This window comes from Zalophus californianus, chromosome 7 (genome assembly GCF_009762305.2).
Source record: "Zalophus californianus isolate mZalCal1 chromosome 7, mZalCal1.pri.v2, whole genome shotgun sequence".
Lineage (NCBI taxonomy): Eukaryota > Metazoa > Chordata > Mammalia > Carnivora > Otariidae > Zalophus > Zalophus californianus.
The window spans coordinates 15,509,084-15,525,894 of record NC_045601.1 but is presented as its reverse complement, the minus strand read 5'-3'; the positions used below and the strand labels follow the sequence as shown (position 1 = coordinate 15,525,894).

Below are 16,811 nucleotides of genomic sequence, written 5' to 3'. Positions count from 1 at the left end.
ATTGCTTTTGGGCTGTCATTTCTTTAGGTGACCAGAGCTAGAAATACATTTTTAGTCATAAACTAATACTGGTATTTTTTAATTAAAAGCGATATTTAGAGTTTTCCTAATATCTTTGTGTTTTATATTAGTATTGTTCGAATCTTAATCATAATATCTACTCATTTGCTTTGTCTTACAATATACATAAAATTATTTCAAAATTACGCTTTTAACATCTTACCTACCAGTGAGCCTTCTGAGTGAAGTTTTAGGCTCTCAGATTTTTTTACATTAATACTGTCAGCAATCATTAGTATAATAGTCACCATTTATCGATCACTTACCATTAGCACAGTCATTGTGCTGAGTGTACTTTGCTCAAGTTCACATAGCTCGTAAGTGGCAAAGCTGGGATTTGAACCCTGGTCAATACGTTACTTTGCTGTCATCAGTAATCCCTTTCCATGTATAGTCAGCTATACCCTACATATCTGTCTGATGCCATCTTGTCAGCAGGACAAGAACAGTAAGTAGCTATGCAAATTTCCTCAGTGAATGAATAACTTGAATTTGATTACAAATTGTAGTTATTAAAGTATCAAGCCTTGGGGCGCCTGGGTGGCTCAGTTGGTTAAGTGACTGCTTTCGGCTCGGATCATGATCCTGGAGTCCCGGGATCGAGTCCCACATCGGGCTCCCTGCTCAGCAGGGAGTCTGCTTCTCCCTCTGACCCTCCCCCCTCTCATGCTCTCTCTCTCTCATTCTCTCTCAAATAAATAAATAAAATCTTTAAAAAAAAAAGTATCAAGCCTTGAAAATTAGGCATTATTTAATATTTACCTGTAAGAAAGCATTTCTGAAGATAAGCAGTAGGAAATGAGAATGCGTTATAAGAGCACATTAAAAAAAACGTAACTTATTTCTTATATGTATCTTTACTTGTAAATGATGCAATGTTGTTCAGACTTGGAAACACATTCGTTTTGGGATGAAGTTCCTGCCAAAATAATAAAAATTGTAAAAAAAAAAGGGCAATAAAAAACTTGAGGTCTTTTTAAAGTGCTCATTCATAGGATTATGACTCCAAAGATTGACTACCGAAAAATACTGTCAAGTGGTTTTACTGACATTAATGGCCTCAGGAAGAGTCATCATAATGCTTTCTAAAGCTCTGTTTTTGTGTAGGACTTACTTTATTAGTGAAGCCCAGAATGACTGCAGAAGTAGTAGTATTTGCACGCTGGGGTCCTGTTTTTACAAAACACAACTTTTCTCATTTTCTTAATTACTCTACTTACTTTATGACTTTTACTTTATGAAAATTTTCCAAATAAAAATCCAGGTGATTTATTATATATATGGTAAATATATTATTTGAAAATCTTAAGTAGTTAATATTGAAGTATGTTTTAACAACTATCAAAGATTGGCAGTTTTTCTTTCATTTATTTTGAAATAATCCAGTGTTGAAAAGAGTAGGCACTTTCCCTAAAACAAGCCACACACACATTTCCTATAGGCCATACAAGTTCAGATCAGCAGATCAGAAACTAAACTTACTTATGGGATTTCAGACAGCTTCTTTTCCTTCATGCTGTTCACATTAGCTTTAATTCTCGTAGCTAGAATCGAAGCTAAGAAAGAATATTGGTAGGTCTGGTTTGGAAGGATGTCCCTTCTGCTTGTTTGGTTTTTTACCATGAAGTAGCGAATGGAAGAGAGAACAGCCTGAGACAGTTCACAGGGAGTAGAGTGGTTAAGAGGCTAGGCTCTCAGGTTTTTATCTGGGCTCCAGAGTCATTTGGCTATGTGATCTGAGGCTTATGATCTTATCTCTTGGAACCTCAGTTTCTTGTCTGTAAAATAGAAAAGTAATTTAAGGATCCATCTCTTAAAATTATTCTTAGCACTAGATGACATAATATACACGAAGTACTCAGGACATGCCCATCACATAATTGATGCTCAGTGTTTTTATTTCCTTTTCCTAATTATTTACATTCACCCAGGGATCCAAAGAAACAAATTTATTTTAAGGGTATAGGCATATGGAAATAAGTTCCTGGAAGTGAGGATTTATTAGACAGGATAAATTACTAAAGAAATTGAAGGTCTCTTTACAATCCTGGAATCATGATGTTGGCAGTGACCTTAAGGTCTTTTAGAATCTAGATCATGTAACCCTCTATGTGAAATCAGAATCATCTTTAAAATGTCACTGTCTAGCTAGTTTCCAGCCTTCACTTGAACTCTTCCATAGACAGGGAACCCACTACTGAACAAGGAGGTCCATATTCTCTATATAGTTTTTTTTTAAAAAAGATTTATTTGAGAGAGAGAGAGAGAGAGAGAGAGAACAGGTGGGAGGGGCAGAGGGAGAGGGAGAGAGAATTCCAGGCCAGCTCTGCACTGAGTGCAGAGCCCAAATGCAGGGCTTGATCCCACAACCATGAGATCACGACCTGAGCCAAAATCAAGAGTCAGCCACTCAACTGACTGCACCACCCAGGCGCCCCTCTCTGTATGGTTCTAATTGTTTGACAATTCTTCATTATAGCAAGTCAGAATCAGGATCCCCATAATGTACATCCTCATCTTGGTTCTGTTTTCATGAAACTTCATAGAATAAATTGAAATCGCTTTCTTATGGCTAACTTCAAAGCATTTGCAGACATCTGTCGTGGATTTCTAAGTCTTTTCTTTTGGCTAAGCAGTCTGTATCTCTCAAACTTTGAAACTTCTTTCTTATCATCTGTGAGGTTAGGAGAGTTCTAGCCTCTGGGTGAGGAATTAAAATGAAAATAAACACTAAAATCATATCTTCTCGTATTATAAAAAATGAAACTGTTCATAAGACTCTGAAATAAAATTTAAAACCCTCTCTCCTTCCACTTCTAGTCTCACTGGGGCATTCCTACTTTAGCTTCTGACAGTTACCGTTGAGACTTTAAAGGAATACATTTCTATTCTTGATTCACCAACATGAAATGGTATTTTTAGACTTTTTGCTACAATGTGGAAGAATTTAATGCCTTTTACTTTTTTACTTCCCTCTCTCTACTTCCCAGTTTTACTTTATTATTGTATTTACATTGTCAAGGTTTATAATATTTACATTCTGTTCTGTAACTATAATTAAGTCTTCCATGCTTTGCCTTTAGATTCACTCTATGCATCCAAAATAAGTTAAAACAGCATTTTAAATAGCACAATTACATAAATGTTTTTATTCTGGGTGTAATGCTAGCATGTGATGCTGAACCCATTCCATTTTGACAATGTCCCTCTTAAAAGTTCCAGCTGGGAACTGTCCATGGTCCTCCAGGCACAATCTGACCAGTTCAGAGCGGAGCGTTTGCAGTACTATAGTGAAGCCCAGAACACAGTGGCCTCACGGGCAGCTAAATTCATTGTCAACTTGTATTGTGTTTGTCAATAATGAGAATTTCAAACTTACACTGAATTTTTATTATTTTCCAAGGTTGATGGTGTCACTGGGACAGCCTAAGGGGTGTGTATGTCTGTGTGTGTGTTGCTATCACTATTGACTCAGCACTTTAAATGGACCAGAATTTCCTGGATGTTTTCATAGTTGTCTCTGTTCTATCATATCTTCCTTCCATTTCTAGTCCCCCAGCTACAGGTCCCTTCTCTAGAGATGATCAGAACTGGCAGTCACTTGTGCTTGGTTCTAGAGAGATGCTCTTTTTATGTAAGTACAATGGCGCTAGACACATGGTTAGGTACCTTACTTTTTTCACTGACTGTATCTTGGAGAGTCTTCCATATCAGTACATAAAAAATTTCCTCAGTTCTTTTTAGGAACTACATATGTTCTATGGTACAGATGTCTCATATTTGTTTAACTGGTCACATATCAGTGAATATTTGTGTAGTACCTAATCTTTTGCTGTATTGTAATGGAATAACTTTAAAAATTTTTTTTTAAATTTTAATTCGATTAATTAACATATAGAGTATTATTGGTTTCAGAGGTACAGGTCTGTGATTCATCAGTCTTATATAATACCCCATGCCCATTACATCACATGCCCTTCTTAATGTTCATCCCCCAGTTACCCCATCCCGCCACCCCTCTCCTCTCCAACAACCCTCAGTTTGTTTCCAATGATTAAGAGTCTCTTATGGTTTTTCTCCCTCTCTGGTTTTGTCTTGTTTTATCTTTTCCTCTCCTTCCCCTATGATCCTCTGTTTTGTCTTAAATTCCACATGTCAGTAAGATCATATGATTATTATCTTTCTGTGATTGACTTATTTTGCTTAGCATAATACCCTCTAGTTGTAATGGAATAACTTTGCACATACGTCATTTTCCATATTCAGTAATCTATCCTGCAGATCTATTCTTGGGACTGGAATTGCAGGACCACGGGGTATGTGCATATTCTATTTTGTTAGATGTTTATACCAGAATTACACCTATCCACACTCCCACCAACAATGTATAAGAGCACATGTTTGGGGAGAATTTCTGAGTTTATTTCTTAATTTTAAATGCAGTAGGTAAAAAAAATCAACTGGTTTTTCATTTTACAAAAATTTTTTTTAAAGATTTTTATTTATTTTTCAACAGAGAGAGAGAGACAGCGAGAGAGGGAACACAAGCAGGGGGAGTGGGAGAGGGAGAAGCAGGCTTCCTGCCGAGCAGGGAGCCCGATGTGGGACTTGATCCCAGAACCCTGGGATCATGACCTGAGCTGAAGGCAGACACCCAACCGACTGAGCCACCCAGGCGTCCCATCATTTTACAAAAATCTTCTAAGGTTGGATGAATTAAACTCAAGACAGAGGTTCTCCACCTGGATGATAATTAGTCATGTATTTTTGGTAGTTAGCAACACTAAAATAGGAAACAATTGCATTTTAAAAACAAACCTTTGAATGCTTTTATCACATAATGCATTTAATTGGGAATTAACACAGAGATGCATATAATTGGGAAGGTAAATCGAATGCCTTAGTCATATTATTTACAAGTGCTTTTGTTAAAAGTGGTTGTGAAGGGGTCATTATTCATTTCTTGCATTGGTAGGACAAATGAAAAGTTAAAAGAATTTGGTTAAACAAGTCATCCCTATCACTGTCTCTCTAGGGGCTGTCCTCTTTGGCAAATGTTTTCCTTTGTGGAGGTCAGCCCTGATTTTGCTCAGAGGGTGCTACCTGTTTCTTATTCTGTGTGTCAGTGTGGTCTGACAGCAGTCCCCAGGGCCTGGCCAGTGATACCGATGTCACATTACTTGAGTGGATCCTTGAGGTAGCCATGCAACCAGACTCCACTCCAGCGCTCTGCCAGCTCTGTGGGTAATTGCGTTTGTAGTCTGAGGACTTCTGTTTACAGCAGATCAGCCCAGTGCTCCTAAATCCTGAAGCACTTAATCAGAGCGCTGAGGCAGGGGCCGTCCCTAAGGCCTTGCCCCTGGCTCCCCAGGCCTGCACTTCATGTGAGAAACACCATAGAGTTCACTGGGCTGAAACAGGTCCAGAAAAGAAATCCGGCCTGCTGCCACGTGCCACGGTATTTTATGACCACAAATTCAGTTTTCTGATTTTTACCAGTCATAAAGTTTTGTGCTTTGGATTTGTTGGGGACTGTTTGGGCTCTTGTCTCAAGGGCAGGGAGACAATAGTCTGATATTGGGGTTGGAACAAATTCCTCAGAGCTGGAATATTTTAACTGGTTTAATGGTCTCCTGGCATAAGCTGCCAGTTGATTAGCACACTTCAAACTGACAGTAAGTCTATAGTACTCAAGCGTCTGATATATTTTTTTGTGTGTATTTTGAGGACCTTTTGTATGTAGTTAAAAATATCACTCCCTGGGTCATGGAAACTCCCCTCTTTTGCATTAGGGGTTTTCTTTCCATAGAATAGTCTATGGAAACATAGGATGTTTCCATAGAATATTCTAGAGGGTTTTAGGGCTTGGAGGGGATTAGAATTAATTTTCATCTCTGCATCATTGAATTTGGGACCTTCAGTTTTCTAACTGCATGTTCGACGGTCCTTTCTAAGTAAAGTAGGGGCCTAATTTATTATCACCAGTACTGATACTGGTTACCTGAATTGAGTAGCTATTGTATTACTATCCAAAAAGAGATCTGTGAAGTGTTAAAATACTGTATTTGTGATAAAGTGTCCTTGACTCTACCTTAAGAGCCATAATTTAATTAGCAGCAGTGGGGCTTCTCCACAAAAAGGACTGGTATCGAAAGGGAAGGGGGAAATGAAGCTGTTGCCAGGACCTTGAGAAGCAAAGCATTTCATGAAATAGGTTCCACAATTAGTTTAGCCATTACTTTTCTGAAAAGGCCAGTCTTCTTTAATGACCTATCCACACTCAATGACTTTTTATTTCAAATTGATGCCAGGGACTTCCTTGATTTAAAAAAAATCACCAGAAAGAAAAAAAAAAGTAAGATATTCTCTTTTTTAAAAAAAGTAAAGAAGTAGACCCAGCAATTGCACTACTGGAGATTTACCCCAAAGATACAAATGTAGTGATCCGAAGGGGCCCGTGCACCTCAATGTTTATAGCAGCAATGTCCACAATAGCCAAACTATGGGAGGAGCTTAGATGTCCATCAACAGATGAATGGATAAAGAAGTTGTGGTACACACACACACACACACACACACACACACACACACTAGAATATTAGGCAGCCATCAAAAAAATGAAATCTTGCCATTTGCAACAACGTGGATGGAACTAGAGGGTATTATGCTAAGCGAAATAAGTCAATCAGAGAAAGACAAATATCGTATGATCTCACTGATATGAGGAATTTGAGAAACAAGACAGAGGATCATAGGAGAAGAGAAGGAAAAATGAAACAAGATGAAACCAGAGAGGGAGACAAACCATAAGAGACTCTTAATCTCTGTGTAAGACTGATGAATCACAGATCTGTTCCCTTGAAACAAATAATACATTATATGTTAATAAAAATTTTTTTTAAAAAGCAGGCATATGTGATAACCAATGATAACCTGTTTTTTGCAAGCCTAAATTGGGGGTGCATCTTTTAAAATGAGGGTTTTTTTTAAAAAAAACACTTTGCAGATGATTATCTTGGCGTACTTGAGAGAAGCTGCACGGGCATAAAATCAGTTGTCTTAGTGTCTTCCTGTCTTTCACCCAGGGTATTTGTCTTTCTCTCTACTTGCTAAGAACAGGAAATTGCAAAAATAAAGATTTAATCGGTTAAAAAGAAAAGAAAAGTAGCATTTCAAGGAACATCTTTCTTGTCTCCAAGCTGTTGGTGGAGATAAATTCCTTCTGAAGTTCAATTCTGGTGCAAAAGGGATGAGGGCATTTTAACTAACAGCCTGAAATGTGGGCGCCTGGGTGGCTCAGTTGGTTAAGCAACTGCCTTCAGCTCAGGTCATGATCCTGGAGTCCCGGGATCGAGTCCCACATCAGGCTCCCTGCTCTGCGGGGAGTCTGCTTCTCCCTCTGACCCTCTTCCCTCTCGTGCTCTCTATCTCTCATTCTCTCTCTCTCAAATAAATAATAAAATAAAATCTTTAAAAAAAAAAAAAAAAAAAAAAAAACAGCCTGAAATGTTACTGGCCTGTTTAGACATGGAATCTGTTATTCAAAGATAGTGTTTCTTTTCTGTTGCTTTTGACCCTAACATACTATTTGTAATAAATAACAAATTTTATTTATTTATTTTTTTGCCAGTTACCTAGGCTGCAGTACTGTAGCAGTGCTGGTTAACAAGTTGTTTATTCTTATTTAATGTGAACTCGGGTATTTTAGAAATCCCTGTGAACAAGTTGCTTTTTTTTTTTAAATCACTTTTAAAGATGCCCCTTTTATGCCTCTTTGGATCCTTCTAGATTATAGTACATAGAAGCAGGTGCACAGGTAGCCTCCCTTATGCCCTTCATTTATTTTTGTGGACCTAACAATACACATTATATGCTTTCAAATTATTATTCTCAGTGTGGTACTTTATTTCCCTCTACTTTTATTTTTTATTTTTTTAAAGATTTTATTTATTTATCTGACAGAGAGATACAGCGAGAGAGGGAACACAAGCAGGGGGAGAGGGAGAAGCAGGCTTCCTGTGGAGCAGGGAGCTCGATGTGGGGCTTGATCCCAGGACCCTGGGATCATGACCTGAGCCGAAGGCAGACACCCAGTGACTGAGCCACCCAGGCGCCCTATTTCCCTCTACTTTTAATTCTCCCACCCACCGAATGGCTGGATATTTCTGTCTCTCTTCTTCAGGTTCTATCCATTTTATGAGACAAGGAGATACACAGTAAGTGAATGTTGAAAGAAAGATCTGATTTTCCTTTATGCCATGATGTTTTTATGAAAACGCTACTCTATTTAGAATAGTATTAAGGAGGCATCTTTATTCAGACAATTTTTAGTGCATAGGACGCTTTTAGTAGGTAGGACTCTGAAAGTTTACTGTTTATTCAGAATCAATTTCCATGTATGTCAAGCTTTAGAGCAGATAATTCTGTAAACATTTTCTATCTATGGATTGCCTTTTACCAGCATGCTAGACAGCAATTTGTTTTTATTAATTCTTTCTCAAGGTCCACACAGGAAAGGCTTATAGGTCAGTGTCCTTTTCTTAGCTCTGGTTTAACATCCCTTCTCTTTCTTAGACACTTACAGTTAGCTGACATCGCCTTTACAATTCAATAACTTTAGGAAAAGGTGGTGGGGAACTTACAGTTAAACAGGGAATGTAAAGAATTAACCCTCACTCCATGAAGTCTGTAAGCAAGGTAAATAAAAAGCAAATGCAAGCGTCCCTCAGTGGCTGCTAAGGTTCCTGTCTTCACTGTCTGTAATTGTTTTCAGGACTTGCTCCGTGCTGTAGAGACCAAAGGAGTTCTTGAAAGGGAAGTCAGGATCCTCCAAGAAAGGCTGCTTGCTGGCCAGCGGGTCTGGGATGCTTCGAAGCAGGAGCTGAGCCTCTTGAAGAAAAGATCTTGTGAGTTGGAGAAGAGTCTGGAGGCCAGTCTGGATGCGGCTGCAGCCTCGAGAAGCCAGTACTCCTCATTTAGGGAGGAAGTCGCCGCCTTGCTTAGAGGCAGTGGGGACACGACGGGGCCCACGGAGGATGCCGTTGTGGAAAGGATCCGAGAAATGACCAGCCAGGAAGAGAGCAGGAAAAGGGTGAGTGGGAGGTGGCTGCTTGTAAGATTCTTGAGGACAGTAATTTGCTGGATCATTTAAATGTGGCTTTTATTACTTTCAATTATATAGCATACTTTGGCAGCCTGGAGAGTCACTTAAGTGACAGCTGACTACGATGTGGGTTCTGGAGTCAGAGCTACGTGTGCTCAATCCTGTCTCTCCTGCACACTCGCTCACTCCAGGTGTGACGTGGGCAGGATCCTAAGATGACAGCCTCTGAGATTGTGTTTTCTCATCCACTGGACAGGGGAGGCTCTGGGGCCACACCCCTTGTCTGAACCCGCCGGGGCCCGATGTGTTTTAGAATTCAGAATTTTTCAGGGTTTTGAAAGGTCAAATAGTAACACAGAATGGTAATGGAGAGAATGCTCTTACACATTCCTCCTCAGTGGGGTGTGGGGCAGCACCCCATAATCAACCACATTCATCGTTCTGCAGCAAAGCCCGTGGCGGCTCCATCATGTGGAATGCACCAGGACCATAAGCTTCGTGGCACTTTGGGGTAGGGTTTGCTGCCAAATCCCGTCAGGTCAAGCTTTATCAGTAAGTGAGTGATGGAAAAAGCCATCAGTTTTCAGATGCTTTTGGGTTTCGGAATTGCAGACAAGATTTCCTAGACCTGGAAGAGTATCTGCTTCATAAGGTTATTGTTTGCTGAAAGCATTAAATGAAAAATAATGGTTGTGAAGTCCTTAACACACTACCTGGCCAATAATGATGATAAACATTAACCCTTGCTGCCCCCGCTTCTCTTCTTCTCTGTCCTCCTTCATAATGGTGCCTGAACAGTCTTTTAAGGGACTTATTTAACCCATGGAGAAAGATGTTTTAATTCACATATATGACTGAGGATTGTTGAATTTTGTTACCTTGTTTATACTATTAACAATTCTCCTTTACTACATAGCTTTGCTTAGCTGTGTCAACTTCAGCCTGACTCTGTTTAAATTACCATCAAATCTAAATTATTGAAGTCCTTATTAATGAGGTTTTAAAGTGAACAATATCCAAATTCTAGGTATAATTCCATTGTGATCTGTTTCTTCCATGAGTTCATGCCAATTTTTCCCTCTCTTGATGTTTCTAAAATACCCAGAGAAATCACTAACTCAGAGTTCATGATTGCATTTGACAATTTCCTTTAATGATCAAACATTTTCAGTTCCCTTTAAAAATTCTCCACAATTTGGGGTGCCTGGGTGGCGAAGCTGGTTAAGCGTCCGGCTGTCGGTTTCCGCTCAGGTCGTGATCTCAGGGTTGTGAGATCAAGCCCCGAGTGGGGCTCCCCACTCAGCATGGAGTCTGCTTGAGGCTCTCTCTCCCTCTTCCTCTGCCCCCCTCCCTGCTCTCGTTCACTCTTTCTCTCTCTCAAATAAATAAATAAATCTTAAAAAAACATTCTCCAAAATTCATGTGTGTTCTTAGGAGCAGCCCAAGTGACCCTTTTGTCCAAGTGTAGGATTCTTTTTGTGGATATAAAATGGTCATCCTGTGACATGTGCAGGTCTCTGAGAGTAACTCAGTTTTTCTCGTGATTGGTACTGGATTGGAGAAGAAAATTATTTCCAGGACTGAGAAATACTTCCGTCAGTTATTTACCTTGACTAGCAGTCGATGTACTTCAGTAGCTAATGGTTCTTTACCATTTTGTTTTATTGCTTCCCTCTTCTGTTTTCCCAAATGTTTTCCTCAAATTCTTTTAATTCAGCATGTGAAACATGGCATAAAATTGTCAGCATGATGTATATGTTTATTTTCTAAAGCAAAATGATGTAAATTGGTTAAGCTGGCTATGCCTCTCCCCAGCCCCCCATAAAAATCAGAATGATTCAGAGTCTTTTTAGTGCTTTTGTCTGCCTCTTCTACCCTGTAATTTTTTTTCAATAGCTGTTCTCACTATTTAAAAGCCTGAAATCAAGCATATAGCTGGGGTCTTGTGTGACTCATCTTCATGTAAAATTAGGAGAAAATGGATTTCATATATTGTCTTAGAAATGTTTCTGAAGAATGGGAGATTTACAAATTGATGAATCTGTTTGTGGAGGAGGCTGTGCACCCCTGGACAGTTGCCTTGGTTAAACACACACTCAGCGGTTGAGTAATACCCACGGGGAGCCCCAAGGGTGGGTTTAGGCGGGGCCTGGCAAATTCGCCGTTTCAGGTCGACTCCTACTTTCTGAACCTTGCTTTTCTTGTTTACCTTGTTGCTGTTCATTTTGACTCTCCTGTGTTTGCAATTCTCTGTAGAATTCAGGACACCACCCACACTTTTTCAGTAAGTCATTTCTGCTTGTTCCTTGCTTTTCTGCTTACAGCAAAACCAAGTTCTCTTTTTAAAAGCATTACCAGATCTTGGGAGTAGGGTTTCTCAGGCTTGGCACTATTGACATTTCAGGCTGGATAATCCTTTGTCGTGGGCCCATTCTGTACACTGTAGGGTATATAGCAGCATCTCTGGCTTCTGCCCACTAGGTACCAGTTGCACCATTTCCTCCCTCAATTTGTAACAACCAAAGATGCCGCCAGACAAATGTCCCTGGAGGGTAAGATTATCGCCAGTTGGAAACCGCTCTCCTAGAGGAATGCCCTACTGTTGGGTTCCTAGGAATTCTAAATGAGCGTAGATATTATTTAGCCTTGAAATTTCAGTACCCTTGTAACAGGTGTTTTTGAAATAATGATGTCTTGCACAATGACAGAAAGTTGCGACATTTTCAGATTTAGTGTGGAATTTTGAGGCAAACATCTTTCTCTTACTTTTAGATGTTTCCTAACTGCTAATCCTGTGGATGAGAAATGATTATGTACAGAGAGGACATGATCATGATTGATTTCTATGTCATTTCTTAAGTTAAAGACAATTCATACAAGCTCAGAAATGTTTATCTAGACAGCTCTTTTGTTCTTTAGGCACACATAGGGCTTTATTTCCTCTGCTGGAGTGTTTCTTGGTTTAGTGGCTCTCTGGGAACCGTGGGGATCCAGCCTGAGGCTCTAAAGGACCTGAGGCGAGCTCCACACACACCCCCACTCCCTCATCTGATCTAATCATTCTGCTCTCTTCTTAATCCTACAATACACTAAATCAAACATTTACCTAGAAACTTTGGCAGACTCCCACTGACATTTCATTGCCCCAAATTATGTTACATGGCCACTCCAGGTGACAGGGCCATCTGGTAGAGTGAAAAGGTAGAGATTTTGGTTCTCCCAGCATCACAGTGTAGTAATACCCTAGGATGGCCATAACAAAGTACCACTAACTTGGTGGCTTAAACAATAGAGGTGTGTTGTCTCCTAGTTCTGGAGGCTAGAAGTCTAAAATCATGGTGGATTGGTTCCTTCCGAGGCTGTAAGGGAGAATCTGTTCCAGGTTTTTCGCCTAGCTTCTGGTAGCCTCATGTAGTCCTTGGCTTATGGATGGAATTCTCTCTGTATCTTCACATTATTTTCCTTCTATTTGTGTGTGTCTCTGTGTCCAAATTTTTCCTGTTTTGTAAGGACACCAGTTGTATTGCATTAGGGCCCAGGTCTGTAAAGACTCAATTTCCAAATAAGGGCACATTCTGAGGTACTGGGGGACTTGAACATACCTCTTTGTTGGAGGACCCAATTTAACCTGTAGCAAAAGTGGACATGCACAAAGGTGGAGGGAGTGGAGACAGCCAGTCAATAGGGTTGCCCAAACAAATGGATAAGAAGGAAGGAAAATTTGATTGATATTTTATTCCTGGTTCCCGACAACATAGTTTATATATTTCCTCAGTAAAAGTTATAGCTTGAATAAGGAGAAAAGAGTTTTATGTCCAAAAGGCACTGGTCCTTAAGTGACCCAAGTGGCTCTTCCTCAGTTTAGAACTCTTGTGCTTCCATTTGGTTTAATCTTAGGGCAAAAGTGCCTCTCTGGTGAAATCAACAACTACTTGTCCTTGGCAAGTGAATTAATTCTTTTAGGGCATTATGACTTCACTTCCAAAAAACAGGCTGCTTGTTGTTGAAGTATAATTTACTTCCATGCCTTTTTATTTTATGAGGTATGTTTTCTTTACTATAATCCACCCCCCCCCCATTCCCATCCCTGGCACATTTTGTCCCATGGAATATCAGGGATATGTTAACAGATGATACTAAGAAAAAGAAGAAAAAAAATAAAAAGATTACTGATTCTTTGGAGTTCTTGGTGTTAAAAACACAACCCATCTTTACAGTTTTGGCAAGACACGTATATTCACCCAGGCACCCATTTGATGTTCCCAAGAACCGAGTCAGATTGGGATGTTAATTTATTTGAATAAATCTATGTACATTTAGCTCTGGAAAAAAAAAAATGGTGCTGTCACATGTACCGAGACCCAACTAAGCTCAGTTCTTTGTCGCCTAGAATGTGGAGAGCTTCTCAGCTGTTTGCTCCTCTCTGGACACAAGAATTTTTGTCAGGGCAGTTTGTAGGTTCTGCATGGTTCAGCCATCTCCATACTAGTGGTTTAAAAAGTTATACTATGCTGGGGCGCCTGGGTGGCTCAGTCGTTAAGCGTCTGCCTTCAGCTCAGGTCATGATCCCAGCGTCCTGGGATCGAGCCCCGCATCGGGCTCCCTGCTCAGCGGGAAGCCTGCTTCTCCCTCTCCCACTCTCCCTGCTTGTGTTCCCTCTCTTGCTGTCTTTCTCTGTCAAATAAATGAATAAAATCTTAAAAAAAAAAGTTATACTATGCTGAGTCTTCAAGTTCCGTGGAACCCTCTTGGGTCCCCTCGGGGTGAGGATCCAGGAGCAACCCTTTCACCTTTGATTTAGCACATTGTCCTGTATTTGTGCTTCCCAGAAAGATTTTCAGTTGAAAAACAGGTTCTATGGGCTGCCAGTGGTTTGAGAAACATGACACAGGACAATTCCTGCAGGGCCCCTTTAACTCTTTATGACAAAAGCATAGGACCGACTCAACCAACATACTGGGGTAGTAATACTGATGATCAGAATGAATGCAGTGTGTTGAACTTCAGTTGGGTGTGCAATACTGTGCTACTCACATTATCTAAGTTATCATCTGATCATCAAAGCAAAGATGCTGAGTTTCAGAGAGGTTAAAGTACTTGCTTCAGTTCACATGCTGGTGAGGAGTAGAATGGGCACTCGAGACCAGGACTATTTGACTCCAAAGACCCCGTGCCACAGTCCGGTCTCCATCAAGATGTCCTCTTCTTTCTTCAGGGTCATTAAGACTCCCTTGGTTTAACTTCCTGTGGGTGCCTGAGGGGTCATCTTCAAAATGGAGTCTTTACTGATCAGTCTCTGTGGAAGGCATTGCTTTCTTCGGGGAAATACATACAGATAATGTAATATCTGTAAATGGCACCCCCCTCCCCCAAGTCAGTATCTTGGGGTGTTGTTTGATGGATGTTGTTTTGTAAGTTACTTTGTGTATTGTACCAAGACTCTTGCATTAAGATCACACCTATTATCAGTAAGTGCCGATGGTAGGAAATAACGACCTGAGGTTCTCGGAGGCTCTTACTCTGTAATTAAATTTGAAATTTCCTTGGAGAATATAATTCCTTGGATGTGGTACTAAGCAGCTTGCCATCAAATAGTTGATTTCAAGTACCCACAGCAGTATAGAATTAATTGAATTACAGGCCTGGGACCTTGAGAGCCATGGAAGCACAGGATTAGAGCATTTAGAGATCTAATAGTATAACATTCCTGATTGCAGCCCTTCAGTCCACTCCATAACACTGTTTACACATGGTTGGCCAATTTCTTACCATCTCCAGTGACTGGGAATCCACTGCCAGACATGGGAAGATGCTTAAAATATGAGGTAAACACAAAGACATAAAATTGCAAATATAGTATCTCAACTCTGTTTTAACAGTGCATAAAAATAGATTTAAATATAGAGCAGGAGGGAGAGAGAGAGAGAGAGAGAGAGAATCTTAAGCAGACTCCATGCCCGGCATGGAACCCAATGTGAGGCTTGATCTCACAACCCTGAGATCATGACCTGAGCTGAAATCAAGAGCCGGACACTTAACTGATTGAGCAACATAGGCACCCTATTTGAAAACATTAATAGTTGTTCTCTCTGGGTGGGGATTATTTCTTTTTCTTATTTATACTTTTTAAAATCCTTAATGAATCTTTTATAGTGGGCATGTATTACTTTGTAATTATGGGGACCAGGAGAAATTCTTCCTTATACTGAAGTGGAATTATTTCTCTGATTTATATCTGTTAGTCCTTAAGCTCTGAGGGCAACTCAGAACAAACCTTATTATTCTTCCATATAATAGGCTTTCAAAATATTTGAGGATGGCTTGAGTGTCTTCTTGCTTTTAAAAATGGTTATTGATAGGAGTGCCTGGCTGGCTTAGTTGGTAGAGCATGCAGCCTCAGGGTCCTGAGTTTGAGCCCCGTGTTGGGCGTGGAGCCTACATAAAGAAACAAAACAAAATGGTTATTGATAGATAAGCAGAATTTTTTTAACTGAAATTGTAAACCTAAAACCATCAAGTTATTTCAATTTAAAAAAATTATTTTTAAAGATTTTATTTTATTTATTTGAGAGAGAGAGAGAGAGAGCACACAAGCAGGGGGGAGGGGCAGAGGGGGAGGGATAAGCAGACTCCCCTCTAAGCAGGGAGCCTGACATGGGGCTCGATTCCGGGACCCTGAGATCAGGACCTGAGCCGAAGGCAGATGCTTAACTGACTGAACCCCCCAGGTGCCCCAAATTATTTCAGTTTTGCAAGAATGGTACTGAGTATTATGTAAATATCTATTTTTTTCTTTCCCTCTTCTGAAACAAACCATCAAAACAAAACAAATTTATCACCCCAAACTTGGTGTTTTTATAGAATTCAGCGTTTCATGAAAACTGGATTTGGTAGAATCAATTTGATTATTCTCAGAGCGTACCTGAGGTGTTTGGTAAACTAATGTTCTTGATTAAAGGAATATCAGGACAAAGAAAAACTTCAGGAAGGGATGGAAGCATTGGGCAGGTGAGGGGTGTGTGGAGGGAAGTGGGGCCTTTAATGGAGAAACTGTGATTTCATTTTGTAGGAGAGGAGGTAGCAATCAGATCCTCTTGCCTTCTTGTACGTAGAGTTGCCGTGTTAAATTTGACCTCTCAAATGCTAAAATGATAACATCACTACTTAAGTACACAGCACAGAAATAGCATCACCGGAGTTTGGTGCATGAGTAACCAATATTCAATGGAACATTTAAAAAAAGCTTGAAAAATTATCTTTATGCACTTGAATTCCTGATAAATTTACTATCAAAACTAACTCACTGTATAATCTTTAAACTACTATATCTGGTGGAAGAGTTTCTCCAGAGAATGACACTTACATAGGTTTAAAAGCATTTTCTGTCTGAACTTTTTTTTTTTCTAGCTAAGCTTTGAAACTCCTAAATTAATGGCAGTTTTAGGGGTAAGTCAATATGATCCATAAAATTTCTCAAGTAACCTGTTTAAGGAATTATATAAAAATTAAAAATACCAATAGAAATATTTTATTAGATAATGAATGCATGTTTATTTCAAGGGGAGGCAAAGACAGCTATCAAATTACCTGTTTTTTAATTTAATTTTTACAAAGAATCTGGAAGTTGGTGTTATAAATAGTTATGTTG

General features: G+C 39.7%; 1 protein-coding gene across 2 annotated transcripts in view; it reads left to right on the top strand.

The window, feature by feature from the left end:
- CCDC170 (coiled-coil domain containing 170) overlaps positions 1-16,811 on the top strand; it is a 104,564-nt gene that overhangs the window by 52,772 nt on the left and 34,981 nt on the right. For both annotated transcript variants that reach the window (XM_027601691.2, XM_027601692.2), the window contains exon 7: positions 8,834-9,151. In XM_027601691.2, coding sequence (XP_027457492.2) covers positions 8,834-9,151 — 318 coding nt within the window. The remainder of the gene's footprint in view (positions 1-8,833; positions 9,152-16,811) is intronic.